General features: G+C 43.1%; 1 protein-coding gene across 7 annotated transcripts in view; it reads right to left on the reverse strand.

Moving 5' to 3' along the window:
* The window catches only part of LOC126282160 (AF4/FMR2 family member lilli-like), an 896885-nt gene that overhangs the window by 104078 nt on the left and 775851 nt on the right, over positions 1–16956 (reverse strand). Inside the window, exon 1 of one of the 7 annotated variants that reach the window (XM_049981682.1) lies at positions 8004–8285. The exons of the other annotated variants lie outside the window; for them this stretch is intronic. Within the exon in view, the coding sequence (XP_049837639.1) occupies positions 8004–8067 (64 nt within the window). The 5' untranslated portion in view covers positions 8068–8285. Of the gene's footprint in view, positions 1–8003; positions 8286–16956 lie in introns of those variants that run through there. 7 annotated transcript variants of the gene reach the window in all.

Here is a 16956-nt window from a genome sequence, read left to right on the forward strand (position 1 = left end):
GTGGTACAACAACCGAGTTAGAAAACTGCTGCGGAAGCAAAGGAAACTTCACAGCAAACACAAACATAGCCAAAGCCTTGCAGACAAACAAAAATTACGCGAAGCGAAATGTAGTGTGAGGAGGGCTATGCGAGAGGCTTTCAATGAATTCGAAAGTAAAGTTCTATGTACTGACTTGGCAGAAAATCCTAAGAAATTTTGGTCTTATGTCAAAGCGGTAGGTGGATCAAAACAAAATGTCCAGACATTCTGTGACCAAAATGGTACTGAAACAGAGGATGACAGACTAAAGGCCGAAATAGTAAATCTCTTCTTCCAAAGCTGTTTCACAGAGGAAGACTGCACTGTGCTTCCTTCTCTAGATTGTCGCACAGTTAACAAAATGGTAGATATCGAAGTAGACGACAGAGGGATAGAGAAACAATTAAAATCGCTCAAAAGAGGAAAGGCCGCTGGTCCTGATGGGATACCAGTTCGATTTTACACAGAGTACGCGAAGGAACTTGCCCCCCTTCTTGCAGCGGTGTACCGTAGGTCTCTAGAAGAGCGAAGCGTTCCAAAGGATTGGAAAAGGGGACAGGTCATCGCCGTTTTCAAGAAGGGACGTCGAACAGATGTGCAGAACTATAGACCTATATCTGTAACGTCGATCAGTTGTAGAATTTAGGAACACGTATTATGTTCGAGTATAATGTCTTTTCTGGAGACTAGAAATCTACTCTGTCGGAATCAGCATGGGTTTCGAAAAAGACGGTCGTGTGAAACCCAGCTCGTGCTATTCGTCCACGAGACTCAGAGGACCTTAGACACGGGTTCACAGGTAGATGCCGTGTTTCTTGACTTCCGCAAGGCGTTTGACACAGTTCCCCACAGTCGTTTAATGAACAAAGTAAGAGCATACGGACTATCAGATCAATTGTGTGATTGGATTGAGGAGTTCCTAGATAACAGAACGCAACATGGCATTCTCAATGGAGAGAAGTCTTCCGAAGTAAGAGTGATTTCAAGTGTGCCGCAGGGGAGTGTCATAGGACCGTTGCTATTCACAATATACATAAATGACCTGGTGGATGTCATCGGAAGTTCACTGAGGCTTTTTGCAGATGATGCTGTAGTGTATCGAGAGGTTGCAACAATGGAAAATTGTACTGAAATGCAGGAGGATCTGCAGCGAATTGACGCATGGTGCACGGAATGGCAATTGAATCTCAATGTAGACAAGTGCAATGTGATGCGAATACATAGAAAGATAGATCCCTTATCATTTAGCTACAAAATAGCAGGTCAGCAACTGGAAGCAGTTAATTCCATAAATTATCTGGGAGTACGGATTAGGAGTGATTTAAAATGGAATGATCATATGAAGTTGATCGTCGGTAAAGCAAATGCCAGACTGAGATTCATTGGAAGAATCCTAAGGAAATGCAATCCGACAACAAAGGAAGTACGTTACAGTACGCTTGTTCGCCCAATGCTTGAATACTGCTCAGCAGTGTGGGATCCGCACCAGGTAGGGTGATAGAAGAGATAGAGAAGATCCAACGGAGAGCAGCGCGCTTCGTTACAGGATCATTTAGTAATTGCGAAAGCGTTACGGAGATGATAGATAAACTCCAGTGGAAGACTCTGCAGGAGAGACGCTCAGTAGCTCGGTACGGGCCTTTGTTAAAGTTTCGAGAACATATCTTCACCGAAAAGTCAAGCAGTATATTGCTCCCTCCTACGTATATCTCGCGAAGAGACCATGAGGATAAAATCAGAGAGATTAAAGCGCACACAGAAGCATACCGACAATCCTCCTTTCCACGTACAATACGAGACTGGAACAGAAGGGAGAACCGATAGAGGTACTCAGGGTACCCTCCGCCACACACCGTCAGGTGGCTTGCGGAGTATGGATGTAGATGTAGACGTCCTGTGGCTGCATGAATCCACAGCGGTCATCCACTGCAGTAGTAGTCCCTTGGGCGGCCTGAGCGACGTATGTCATCGACAGTTCCTGTCTCTCTGTATCTCCTCCATGTCCGAACAGCATCGCTTTGGTTCACTCCGAGGCGCCTGGGCACTTCCCTTGTTGAGAGCCCTTCGTGGCACAAAGTAACAATGCGGATGCGACCGAACCGCGGTATTGACCGTATAGGCATCGTTGAAATACAGACAACTCGAGCCGTGTACCTCCTTCCTGGTGGAATGACTGGAACTGATCGGCTGTCTGATCCCCTCTGTGTAATAGGCGCTGGTCATATATGGTTGTTTACACCTTTGGATGGGTTTAGTGACATCTCTGAACCGTCAAAGGGACTGTGTCTGTGATAAAAGATCCACAGTCAACTTTTATCTACAGGAGTTCTGGGAACCGGCGTGACGCAAAATTTATTTTATGTGTGGAGTTGTACATAGCCTGTAATTTTAGTCATGAACGTAGCTTGCGCGCGCGCGCTAGGTGAGGGCGGAGAGAGGGGGGAGGGAAAGGGTCTGTAGGCCCACTCTCTGACAGAGACGAGTACGAACGTGGGAGAAACCTACGACAAGGAAAAGATGATAATGTGGAAAACTCAACAATCGACAGCGAAGAAGAACAGTTGGGAACAGTCGCAAGTGTCCAATGTGACTTCACCGCCTATAGTATAATTACGTGAAATAAATATACTGCCAGTGGTACGCCTTTGCAAAGCACGATTTCTTTGTTTTTGATCGTATGGGCAAAACACGAGGTTAAAAAGGGCTTTCCAAAAGCAGACGTTTATCAATACATTTTCACACAGCTAGTGTGTAACTACTATCTAATTTTACTCATAATGATCATAAATGGGGGAAAAGAACAAACGCTTGCCAATTAAAGGCAGTGAAACATCGATACTGCTTTGTTGCTAAGGCAGTTCGTTGTCCTGTATTTATGTGATATTGGAATTTTAGAAATAAAAACTGGAATAGTTCCAATATGACGAATTATAAAAGGTTACCTGTTACAATAATGTATATTCTCTGAATTAAGAAGATGCGACATTTGGTGATTTTTGTTGGGCACCCACTCCCCCATTTTGAGCTCATGTGATTAATGGGTGTCCTATTAGTGTAGAGGTGGCCTGCTGTAAAAACCACCTTTCGAAGGAACTTTCCTCTACAAGAGAGAAAAAAAAATGCAAATCTGACCAAACGTTTATCTAGACGCGGACAGTCTTCTGAAGATGAAAATGTCGGTTCGAAACCTGTCACGGCGCTATCTGTGTAAATAAATAGAATTATCAATAGTAGCTGGTTGCAATTTTCTTCTGTGCAAGAATCAACCTGTATTTTGTTAACAGATTGGTGTGCAGTTAATTTTCGACAAAATAACATTACCCCTCTTTCCCTATATGCTCGCTTACAGAGAGAAAAATGTGAAAATTCGGCGGCGGGGTCTGGGGAAACGGCTGTAGACTATTCATTTAGTATGCCGCTGAATAGGCTGTTCCGATTTTAAAACGAAATCCGGCGCGGTGAAGTTGCGGATGGATAGCGGTGTCAACAAGGCGACGCAACAGTAGCAGTTGCGCGCGTCGGCCTTTGTTCCGCGCTGACCGCTGGCCGTGGACAGCCCTGGCGCGCCGCCTCCCTCCCCGCAACTTATGCAAATCGCGGGGCCGCGCCCGAGGGTAGCCCAAATGCACCACCAGGCGGCGCCAAAACAAAGGCTACACGCGTCCCCGTGTGACCGGTGGCGCAGGCCCTTGCAACAGGCCACTGTGCCGCTTCCAGCTACCGTCTGCCTCAAGTGTCGCTCTACTGGTTACTTAGTTTACTTGCATGACACACGATTTAGGTATAAATGTCTTACTAGTCGCTTTTATATTTCTGATACTACTTTTTGACGCCTCTGCATGCTTATCGGGTTGAAGTGCTACATACAGGAGTATGAATGTAGATGTAGAACATAATACCGTGAAGGTGCTGGCTAAATGGACGAAAATTTAGTTATCGATAATGAAACGTTAGTGAAACGGAAAGGTTGTTATGTTTTTGGTATTACAGTGCACTGCATCGTGATATCCACAGCAAATCAGTTTCCTTAATAATTTATGACTGACAGGCTCCATCAGTTATATATCGTCTTATAACAAGGCCGAGTCACACTAACCTACTTAGAAAGAAACATTTATTGACGTAAGAAAGCTTCCAAAATTGAGGTTTTACTACCGAGATCGCTGTTGATACATATTCTGATTACTAGTTTCGGCGAAGTTGTATTGTCTTCATATAATCGGATAAGTGAATTATAAAACCACTATACATTTGGGTCACTTCCATCTGGCAACTAAAAACCATTGATGCTACCGCTCGATTCCGCGACGCTCCATTGATATGCGGTGTGAATTGTCCGTAATAATACAACCCATTATACCTCTGACATCCTCACACAAGTCATCTTAACAATCATTGAAAAATACTAACTGTTGGTATATTAACACTGCAGGTATGTGACTGAAGCGCGGTGGCCACTCAAACCACGGTTCTGAAAAGGAATAAAGGATAAAGGATAAGGATTAAGGGTTGTCCGTAATCTATTCGTAGCCGCAATCTTTGAAGCGTTCCTTAAATTCGGCTGAATACTGCCACTGCGGCTAGATTATTTGCTAACATTTTCTCTACGAGGCATTTGCTACATAGAATTCATAAAACCCTATGCTATGAGATATGAATACCACCCACTTGCGTGCATCCCCTGGAACTACCAATTCCAACACTAATCCGTTCCGTACAGGGCCTATCTTCAGACCTAAGTTCCGAACTGGCGCGATCCAACCTGATTATGCCAGTTTTCATATGTAGCGTTGACTACCACCTACGCACACAGGTTGCCCCAGACTGTTATGGACATCTGCCTAATCTCCGCACGTAGTCCTTGTCTTCACGATTGACATCCAACAAAATAAATATGTTGGAAACGCAGCTCCTCTTTTCTGCCTGCAATATACACCCCAACGTCGCATAAGCAATTCCTGTATCATTAAACTAACAATGTACACATGTAACAACTCGTAATCAATGTGCATAATCACATCTCTTGACGCATTCCCGAAAATTTGCTTCGCTTGGTCATTTGACTTTCCAGTGAATCTATATGCTGTGACTGTTTCCAACGTTTCACCTAAAAAAAGAGAAAAATGGATATTGTCTGTCCACAATGCTGAAGCAAGTTCTTCAACGTTCTAGTTGATAACATCCTTAATTATCGCTTTTGAGACAATCATCATAGTAACTAACACACTGGGGATGAAGACTCTGTGTCACGCTACGACGTGGTGTCCCCCCCCCCCCCCAATAGCTACCTCTACCCGACCCTCATGCTGCCGTCATCCCTCACCATCTTTTTTCCCCACTTCATGGGAGCTAGCGTAGTAGTGTTGATGTTTTCGCATCGCTACGTCACGCTGCCACCTGTGCCAACATAGCCACGCCCACTACTTCCGTGATCTCCGCCTCGAAGGCACTATCGAGTTATTAGCCTCGCCACGGAAGAATAACCTGACTTTATACAACGTCGAAAATACTGTCAAATGTTTTGATAAATATCTGGTTTAAGCGATACTCAAGAGACCAATTTGTAATAAATGTGGTAATTAAAAATTCCGCTGCATCCCGAAACAATATCACTTAATTAGCGCGTTGCGTTCTTTGCGGACATATTTCCGGCGTGAATACTAGTAAACTAACAACATTCGCGTATGTTGACTTCGTATTGCACTCTAGTAAACTTGGGAAAGGAAGGTACAGTTTAGCGTCGAACACGCTAAAGGATTCGCGGCGAGGTATGATTAGCCTTCCATTACGATCTAAATGAAATCGTTCAAGGAACGTCGTTGACATGTAGCAGACAGGAAGCTACTGACTTTGCCGTTGGACGACGCACTCGATGTGAACGTTTCAGTCTTGTCCGCTCTGTGACGCAAGACGAAAGGCAACTTGTACCGCAGTCGATAATTAAGTAAAACGTAGTCAACGGTACTTACACCTCAACGATGCCATTAACAATGAGGGCTCAACAATAAGCGGTTCACACTGTGCACCTGCGACATTGCCGTTATGTTATGATTGGAATGACCATTAATTTAAACAAGTCCTCAGTTTAGATTAGATGAACCATAGTTCCAGTCGCGCCGCAGTATGTATCCTTCCACACGAGTGACCGCTGGATCTCGCACTTCACAGACGTCCCACAGCTTTGATTACAGTATTCTTTTGCTGATCGCTTTGAGAGATAGTATCTTCAGACATGATCAGTTATCCAGACCGCTCAACCAGAATCCTGCTACTGTGGTTCAGGGAACATGAAAGTAAGACAAATTTGGCCTCCTGAACTCTATACACCTTTAAGATGCCAACTCTTATCTTACACATTCGTAATATCATGGACTATCTGCCAGAATTTAGAATCCAATACATCCCACTATCTTTGCTATATACGGGCGTCTAGTATTGTGTCTTGATGTGTAGAAATTCCTGCTGTTTTGCGTGTCAGTGTTTACCAACATACAACTAGGTTAGCATCTGACTGATCAGTGTATTTGCGATGAGTCTCATAACTGGTGACGCCTCTGATCACACAGCGATTTCGACAAATGTCAAATATTTTAGCAATACAGAAAGCAACAATCAAGGCTGCCAACTGAGAACGCCCTATCAATCGAAACACTGCCAGTTTCTCTAATGCATTAGTACACCAGTCGTTCTTCCTCCCAGAACTGCTACTCACTATTAAAGGAAGTTTCAACAGTGCAAAATAATAGCGTAATTTTCGGATTGCCTAGAGATAACATTTATTGTAGTCCCAATACTACATTTTGCTTGAAATATGTAAAGCGTTCTTTTCATCGAGATACCGAACTTTTTCCTCAAAGCAAGGAATAGGTAAACTACTTTGGGCTGAACGAACTATACGGAAATGTTCTCGTAAACTACGATAATTTGCTCTGATGGAATACCAGACATGGAGCCTGTTTAATGTCCTCATCCACACAGAAGAGCCTCTATTCAAAGAAACCGCTCACGAAAATGACAGTCATACAAAAGAATTACTTAAACCGATCACTTCAACTTTAAAATGTCTTTTACAGTTTTTACAAATTCTAGTATGATTCAGACAATAAGGTCAATTTCGATAGATTTAGCCTTGTGTGTTGTTCGGCGCTGAGGGTTACCGCACTAGTTGCAAATCACGTTCTGTAAAGGAAATAGCATAACGCATTCATTAACATCACTGAACTACGTCCGTCATCAGGGATGACATCGCCAAGCGAGCACAATATTATAGTTCTACTTGATTCCGGGCAGTCTATTAGCACGCGACGCCATTATTTCGATACGTAGTGGGGAGAGGGCGTGGAGCGCCACTGTATTGTTATCTTTGCCCGATAACACCAACGCGAGGAAACGATCGCTGTCAAAGATGAGCAATGAGATACGTCGGGATGGGAGAAGCGTCCTAACAATAGTACGCAACAGATGTCTGCGTAGGAGCAACAGGTAGTTCCCTTCAGCGACACACTATCAACAAAGCAACACTGTAAGAATTGTGCGTTGGCATCACAAGCACGGCAAGTTGTATAACTATATAAAACAGTTCTTTATGGCCTGGAAGATATTACACACTGCCCGAACTGCTTGGGCGCTAACAATACAGTGTAGACTAATCTCACTGTGGAATGCGATGAACCCGTTCTCGCGACATCATTTCCCGCAATACATAAATCCTATAAACGCGCAGGCGCGCGCGCGCGACAAACGGAGAGAGAGAGAGAGAGAGAGAGAGAGAGAGAGAGAGATGGGGGGGGGGGGAGAGGGAGGTGGGGGCGACCAGGGGATGGGGTGGAAGAGAGTGGGGAGCAGGCAACGACGCGTGACTGCAAGCGTCGATAAGCTAGAAGGAGCAGGCAGTGGATACCGAGGAGCAACAACGGACCGGAAGAAGACAGTCGGGTTGCGGGAAGCGCTTCTGCAGCGCAGGTCGCTTGTGGTGCACTTACACGCACAGCGTTCGTTGTCCACACGACGCCTCCTGGGTCGGCAGCGCAGGTAAAGGTCACGCATTAACACCAAAATGCCCGCCTAGCAGGCATTACGTGGAGAGGACACTAGTACCCTTGCACCGGAGCGCCTGCACGCGCGCGTACGCACACATACACACAAACGGGGCGCCAGCACTGCCTCACACGTACACGCACGCATACACACACTGGAGCCGCTCGCGGTCGCGTGTCGGCTGCGGGCGGCACCGCACTCGCTGCGATCGCGCCGGCGTACGTGCTACTCCGTCGGGCCGCGGCTGCGCACTGAGCCGTCGCGCAAGCCCCCCCACCCGCTCGCCTAGGGCCACCACGGTTGCCATGGCGACTGGTGGGCCAGCGGAGGGGGAGCAGGGCGCTCGGCACGCGACGCTTCGCAGCTGCCCACAGCCGAGACGCGCCACGCCACGCTACACCGTGCGACTATCGATAACCGGTCGCTTCCGGAGGCGCTACTGTCAGACGCATTACTGCCACAAACAAAGCACTGCGAGGCCGCCGTCGCGCGACCTCTTATTACTGGACTTTACGCCTTCTGTCACCCCTGTTATATACCTGGCAAATGTTTGTGATGTCAACGCGTAACGAAAACCTTTTCAGAAAAACAGCACTAAATTACATGAGATACGCTAGACTCCTGCTATTTCTAATTTTCATAAATCGACTTTCTCCGTAAATCAAACTTGTCGTCAAGTCCAATGGAAAACATCGATAAATCTATGAAATGTTACGTGTTTCGGCAAGAATGCCGGACACACAAAATGCTGACAGCTGAGTTTGCCGAAGACTTGCCAACACCACCTGTGGCAAGTAATTTGGGCACCCATGCCTGCCTCGAGCTGGTGTCCGTAACATTCCCGCTACTGCCACTGCGAAAGGGGCCACCCCACGTTCGATATATATTAACAGTACTATGTAATCAGTCCTTCAATATAGTGACGCCACCATCACACCGATAGTTACGTCAGTATTCTCATCCGGAAACGCAATTTGAAAGTCAAGGTGTCTAGGAATGATTAACCGTTTCTATTATTTTATTGACTATGCCTGAAAAAAAAGCTAAAGAAAATATAAATGTGTGAATAGTTGATACAAATGAACGACAGTACTCAATGTGAATTTGTTCACTGAAATCCGATGTCTCTTGCGGATTATGCAAAATTATTACTATTGTCACGGGGCAGTTTAGAGAAAGAAAACATCGTTATTAGACAGGGCAATGCAGTTGAAAAAAGGTTACGAGGAACTGCAATTTCTGGCGACAGGAAAGTCATTCAAATAATGTTAAGCGTACTATTATGTATCACTAAACGCCAGCAGTACAACTGCCACGAAAAGCTGCACGGCAATTATATCTGTCGTGCAATAACGTTTTTCGTTAATTAAAGAAAGTAAAAAAAAATATTCGTGTTTTGTGACACTTTATTTATATTGCACGAAGATGAACACTAATGCAGATTAATATGCAAATATAAACAAACAGGGATAAAAGTCTAAAAAACACACAGATTCAGATTTTGATCACTATGTAACTTAGTATTGCTGCAGCTAAATGTCCAGATTTGTTGATCATTTGTGATAGTTTCATAAAATGAAGCGTAATTCACAGACTGCCAATTCTACAAATTCTAGAAGTGAAAGCAGTTTTCCATTGCTGCAATGTGGAATACTGCTGAGATTTAATTCGATGAGGTGAAACTGTGTGTTGTTTTAAAATGAGAGCGCTGTCATAGATAGTAATTTATAAACTACATTCCGAAATATTTCGTACAATTATTATTGCATAAACTTACGCTATCAAAGAATTTTTGTCAAAAATACTACTAAAAATTTCGTTTCGTTTAAAATGTGTAGTACCCAAACATGCATTTATGCATATGGACTAAAAAGACATCGTCTATTATTTTAACAATTTGTCTTTCTCATGTTAAACACCACAATCTCCCTTGCTTCTGGAGTAAATTAAGTAGTAAAGTGAGCACAAGGATTTGTGTGTCGATCAGCCCGACGTTCACGTACGAGGGTCACTCCAAAAGAAAGGCACACTTTTTTTTTAATCCATCTTTTATTCTACATGTTTGAAAGTTTTACAGTGTGTAGATACATCATTTAGGAACAATATTTTCATTTCTCCACATAATTTCCATCCCTCTCAACTGCCTTGCGCCATCTTGGATCCAACGCCTGTACACCCGCACGGTAAAATTCTGGACCAACCTGTTGCAGCCACTATTTGGCAGTGTGCACAAGTGAGTCATCTTCAAACCATGTTCCACGAAGAGTGTCTTCCCGTTTCCCAAAGAGATGATAGTCACATGGAGCCAGGCCAGGACTGTAAACCGGGTGTTTCAGTGTTGTCCATCCGAGTTTAGTGATCGCTTCCATGGTATTTTGACTGACATGTGGCCATGCATTGTCGTGCAACAGCAAAACATCCTGCTTTTGCCGATGTGGTCGAACACGACTTAGTCGAGCTAGTTTCTTCAGTGTCGTCACATATGCATCAGAATTTATGGTGGTTCCACAAGCAAGAGTCCTTCAGAATCGAAAAACACTGTAGCCATAAGTTTTCCAGCAAAAGGTGTGGTTTTGAATTTTTTTTTTTTTTTTCCTTGGGTTAATTTGCATGATGCCATTCCATTGATTGCCTCTTCGTGTCTGGTGAAAAAGGATGGAGCGATGTTTCATCACATGTCACAATTCTTCCAAGAAATTCATCTACACCCTTCTCGTACTGTTCCAAAAGTTCGCTACATATTTTTTACTTATTTCTTTGTGAACCACTGTCAACATCCTGGAAACCCACCACGCACGAACCTTTTTTAACGCCAACACATTTAGTATTCTCCAAACACTTTCTTCCCCTGTCCCAACGTAGCGTGACAATTCGTTCACTGTGATACGTCTGTCAGCATTCACCAATTCCTTAACTCTCTGCACATTGTCTGGAGCGTGTGCAGTAAGAGGCCTGCCGCTGCGAGGGCAATCCTCAATATTGCCGTGCCGCTTTCATCGCGTAACCTGCTTGCCCACTGACTAACTGCACTGCGATCGCGCAGCAGCATCTCCATACACCTTTTCCAACCTCTTGTGGGTGTTTCCCACTGTCTCGTTTTCACAGCACATGAATTCTATGACAGCGCGTTGGTTCTGACGAACGTCAAGTGTAGCAGCCATCTTTAAGACATGCTGTGACGGCGCCACTCACGGGAACAGGTTGAACTAAGTTTGAAAACAAGCGGGAAGGATGTATCTACACACTGTAAAGCTTTCACACATGCAGAATGAAAACTGTATTTTCACAAAAAAAAGTGTGCATTTCTTTTGGATTGACCCTCGTATTTCATGCAGGGCGGGTGCCCGCAAATTTCCGTATTCGCATTTGTCCGGATACGGGTGATGGTTTCGTCAATTGCTGAGGCAACTGTTTCGCCATTCAGCTCTTCAGAACACTACTTTACTTTCTCATTAATGCATGGCTCACTGCACTACATCAATCAGTTATAAAAATCAGTACAACAGAAAACCACATGAAGTTCCAAATTTCACGATTTTTAATTTATTTTATTTTATTTACTTGTTGACCATTTTCGGGCCGTGACCTATTTTCAAATCATCCGAATAGTCTGTAACTAACAGTTATAGCGCACACAGGTAACTAGCAGTCTACTACTACTCCGAAACTAATCAAGTAAAAAAAAAAAAAAAAAAAAAAAAATAGGTGAGATCTGCAACTATGGATGATTTTCCGTTGTAATGATTGACAGAAGTTGCTGACATGTAATCATTTCAGCTGGCTGGAAATTCTTAGATTATAAAAATTATTTCAAAAAGTACTTTCGCAGAAAAGGTTTTAAGGGAACGTGGAGTGGGAAAACCACTAAAGCTTACGGAATTCAGTCAGCCAATTTGTCGCCAATGCTGAAGTATAAAGAGAAGACTGCTGAAAATGTAGCATAAGGAGGGAAGAAGCGGGCCCGGCGAGATGAGTTCCCGCCTCTTGAAGAATGCTTACAGAAATTAATATCAAAGTTGGGGGCATAGCATACCTGTCGGATACATATAAGCGATTCCATGACATAACGAACTTTCAGGAATGATTGAGAAGTGTAAATTTATCAATTTGAGATAAAGGAACTGCTCCGGAAACGATTGGATCCATCGAAACTTTGGACCCTGTCGTTTCCGGACCAGGGTCCCTCATCTCAAATTGATGTACTTACTCTTCTGAACCATCCCTGAAATTTGTAACATCAGCGCAAAGTCAGCCTGCATGCTTGAAGAAAAGGCTGTTATTCGCTGTCAGTGGGGTAGCTCAGTAACTTGAATCTGTTTGTGCCTTTCGATTTAAATGTTAAAATAAATTTATTAAATAGGTAAAAAATTATATTTCTTTTAATCTGTGTTCTAGTTGTAGCTTTCTGCTTTCCTTGGTAAAGAAAAATGTATTTTATTGAAACTACAGAGCATTATTGACTTACACTCTTATTTCGTCTTTTCCCTGATTTCATATGGAGAACGAATTCGATCCCGTTCGAAAATTTTGTTAGGTTCCTTGAACTTTCAATTAGTGGGAGTGACTGTACCCACTGAGAAGTCTATACTGCTGTTGTGTGTCTCTAGTAATGTAGCGAGGCACAAAGTGTGCTGCGCGTTCGCAGATACACTAATGACATTTGGATTGAACCTACCGATACCAAAAACTCGATTTGATGTTACGGTAATAGCTATAATTCAGGTTATGATGCATATTTCATGCATAATGGGTTTCGTTGGGTGCTTTATGTCCACTATTATGATCACGTCAAGGGTCAAAACAAATGGATTTAAGTTCAGTATTTCTCTTTACTGCAGTTTTGCAATATCAATGGATAACGATCAAATTACACCTAGTTTGAGCAATTTCATTTCGTTCTCGTTATGGGGAAGACGCACTTAATTCAGATATGTAACAAAACCCAACAACCCTTTCCCCTCAGACATGTCATAAAAGAATAGAAGAAACTTAGCTGAGTGAATAACATCAGGTACGTTGACGAGTTGAGTTCGGATGGTTTCAATCATTGGATGTGACTCTCGAGGAGTGATTCAAATTAACTGTGAACATACTACTGTCTCTGTAGCTCGCAGGCGTTACGTCAGTGTGCCTGTTCCTTCTCTCATAGGTTAATAACTCTTGGTAGACGCCACTCATGTAGCTTTTCTTTGGGAACGCAACACGGTTCATATATTTCGTTAACTTGAAAACAAATAGCACTATACACAAATATTCCAACTACCCTGACTAGTTATACCGTGTCATTTTCCAACCTTTTTCTTTAATTATAGCTGCTTACGAAAAACTACAAAGTTTATCTACTGAGACACACAACTATGACCACTCCAAAAATGGTATGTTTAATTTGCCACTGTTGTGACATTTTTTACACTTTTACACATGCCATGCTTATTTCAGTTTGTACAAGGTGAAGTGTATAACACAAACATAACAAAGCCTGTAACACGCATTATTTTAATATTACTAATTACCCGTGCAACAAAAGAAAGTACCCACATTAATGCACCAAAAGTGCCACAGGTTGCCCATAACTGTAGTATTAAAAAAGAGAGCATGTTTTCTTTCATTTGAAATAAATGTACCAGTTACTCGATGTACAGTCCTCAAACGAGTACTGGAAGGAGCAGTTAAAGTGGCTGTTAACATTCATTTGTGTATCTCAGTTGACATTCTCGACCATGCCGGTTTTGCCAAACCTTAGATACTCGCCTTCCCAGCTAGACTCGTTACATGTAAGTATCGCCCTATTGACAGAAATTCAATTATAAATAAGACATCGCAATTCCTTTTTGTGTAGGTGACAATGGAGGCTCGTGATACTGTTCTGATGATAGATTCATCTACATCTACATCCATACTCCGCAAGCCACCTGACGGTGTGTGGGGGAGGGTACCCTGAGTACCTCTATCCGTCCTCCCTTCTATTCCAGTTTCGTATTGTACGTGGAAAGAAGGATTGTCGGTATGCTTCTATGTGGGCTCTAATCTCTCTGATTTTATCCTCATGGTCTCTTCGCGAGATATACGTAGGAGGGAGCAATATACTGCTTGACTCTTCGGTGAAGGTATGTTCTCGAAACTTTAACAAAAGCCTGTACCGAGCTACTGAGCGTCTCTCCTGCAGAGTCTTCCAATGGAGTTTATCTATCATCTCCGTAACGCTTCCGCGATTGCTAAATGATCCTGTAACGAAGCGCGCTGCTCTCCGTTGGATCTTCTCTATCTCTTCGATCAACCCTATCTGGTGCGGATCCCACACTGCTGAGCAGTATTCAAGCAGTGGACGAACAAGAGTACTGTAACCTACTTCCTTTGTAGTCGGATTGCATTTCCTTGCGATTCTTTCAATGAATCTCAGTCTGGCATCTGTTTTACCGACGGTCAACTTTGTATGATCATTCCATTTTAAATCACGTACGTTGGGCAACGCGACGCGCCTGATAATCATCGGAATGCCGTGACACAACATATGCTACTTTCATTACGTACTAAAGCCCTGGTATTTACCGGCTAGTTAAAGATAACAAAAAATTAGGGGCATTTAGTGAAAACTGAAATAGAGTAATGGGGTTCCGTGTTCTATAAGAAGTACTGGAAGTTTTGCAAATGGGTGTTCTATATCCGCCACACCACTGAGAAAGGAAGGTGTGGTAACTCCCTTTAACAAGGAGATTTTAAGAGGCGAAGCGCTAGGTATCTGACGACGGCGAAATAAATCTCATGTTATGCTGGATGACAATATGCACTTTCCCACGTGCTGAAATGCGTAATGACAGCCGGACTGAACTTCAGCTGAGGAGGTGGATGTAAATAGAGAATGTTAAGTATTGCTGGTTTTCATTTTGTACTGCCAGTAATAAAGAATGGTCGAAAAAGATAACAGACTGTCACACTATGCGAGTGGGTCATTATCGACGGCTAATCTTATCGGAATCTCAATAATTCCACCACTAGTAATTAAAGCGAAACGGTGTACCTTTGTAGCGAGCGTTTATTGCAAGATAATATGCAGTAGAACAAAATTCAGCATACTGTCAAACAGTTTTTCGTATTATGCGTACTCGTTGGATTTTAAACCAACCGTCTTACATTTAAACTTTGAGGTACCCGCGGCAAGGAGTCCATAGCAAACGTTGAGATGAATAGGTTGACGCGTGCATCCATGCAAGGTAAGGCAAGTTGTTTCTTCACGTACGCCATGTTTCATGAACCATCCATTGAACGTAAGAGGATCCCCTCGTGAATATTACGATGAACACTTCTTCCGACAACTTCTCCGAAGAATATAGACAAAGAACCATCAAGTTACCGTATCTTACGGATTTTCCAGAAGATTTCCAAAACATTAACAGAGAACTTCGTCAACTAGAGATTTTCGGTACAGTTAGTTGTTGAAGCGAGAATCTTCCGCTGAGCACATTGTGAAAACAATGGTGCAAGCATTATACGCACACATTCTAAATGACGGAATAATACATGCCACTGTAAACTATCGGCAACAGCAACGAAAGCCAGATGTAAAAAGCCTATTTGTACTGCAGCGACCGCAAATCAATCACTGAATTGAAAACTCAATAACGATTTGTGGGGAGGCGAGAGACTACCGATTTACAGTCACTGTTGTTATTACGTCAATCAACGTGAAAGTAACGAGTTCGGTCGAATATTTCCCATTTAAAGAAATAATTTCAAACCGATCACACCTCGAAACGCAAACTGCAGCCACAGGAGTGGAGTGAGAAGCCATGGACTTTTGCTTTCACTTACTCGTACGTTATTCTGTCATTGTAATTTCAGTTGCGATTTCTGGTGTTACCGCAGGTATGGTGGCGAACAACGATGTTTGCACTTTTGACATTCTGACAATTTCGCCTTGAAATTCGCCACAAGGGTGATGAAAATAAGGGCGAAATGAACTTTTAGAATTGTGCATGTCGTCGACGTCTTTCCTATTTTCCCATTAGATCATCATCCTATTTGAATGAGAAATGTCAGTGTGAGTAAACCTTTCGCCAAAAGACTGAGAAAGAGTGTAGTCTTTTATTGCGATAGAAGAGATCATCTTTCCTTGTAGACCGCACACTTGTTGCCTGACTAGCGTCCAACACTTCGTCCAGTAGTGAAGCGTGATATCGCCAGATGTCAGTACTTCGGTGGAGGTGGTGTGTGACCGCCACATCAACAGGATTTCAGAAATCTGCAGCCACGAAATCCTGCAGTTTGAACTGTTTTCGTTTTCTTTGATGTATTTTCACCATTTCTCACTCGCTGCTTGGAATGTTCCTTCCCTAACGTCTAACGATGGGTCGCTGTTTTCTTATAGTTAATGAAACTCATTGAAGTTTCGTTTCAACAAGTGTTAACATTCTTGAGCAACTGTGAATTTTTGTCAGTCGCGTCGCTCGTACACGTTTGTGAATATCACGAACGTTAATCATCTTCAACACCTGCACGACTACGACTAAATCAAGCACCTCACAGCATAAGAGTCGAAAACGAAGGGACTGCAACTTTTACTGTATGATCTACCTTCTATATAATCGTTCAGAGTTAAAAAAAAAAAAAAAAAAAAAAAAAAAAAAGTACCAATGCTCAATGCAATGTTCACCATATTTCACGAAAAATTAATCACTTGAGTACTTACACGATTGTCAATGCGTCACTAACTTCATAGTGCGGCTACCGTAACAGTAGTACAGCGCAAAAAAATTTTGTATTTGGTAATTTTAGCGACATCTGTTACGCTTTGGGGGGGGGGGGGTAGAAAGCCCCTAGTAGACAGTAACTTTTTCGAGTAAATTATCTACATTGCCGGCATGCGACAGAGGTAAGTCGTGAGGTATTGTTGGCTGGAAG

The sequence above is a fragment of the Schistocerca gregaria genome, chromosome 7 (assembly GCF_023897955.1).
Source record: "Schistocerca gregaria isolate iqSchGreg1 chromosome 7, iqSchGreg1.2, whole genome shotgun sequence".
Lineage (NCBI taxonomy): Eukaryota > Metazoa > Arthropoda > Insecta > Orthoptera > Acrididae > Schistocerca > Schistocerca gregaria.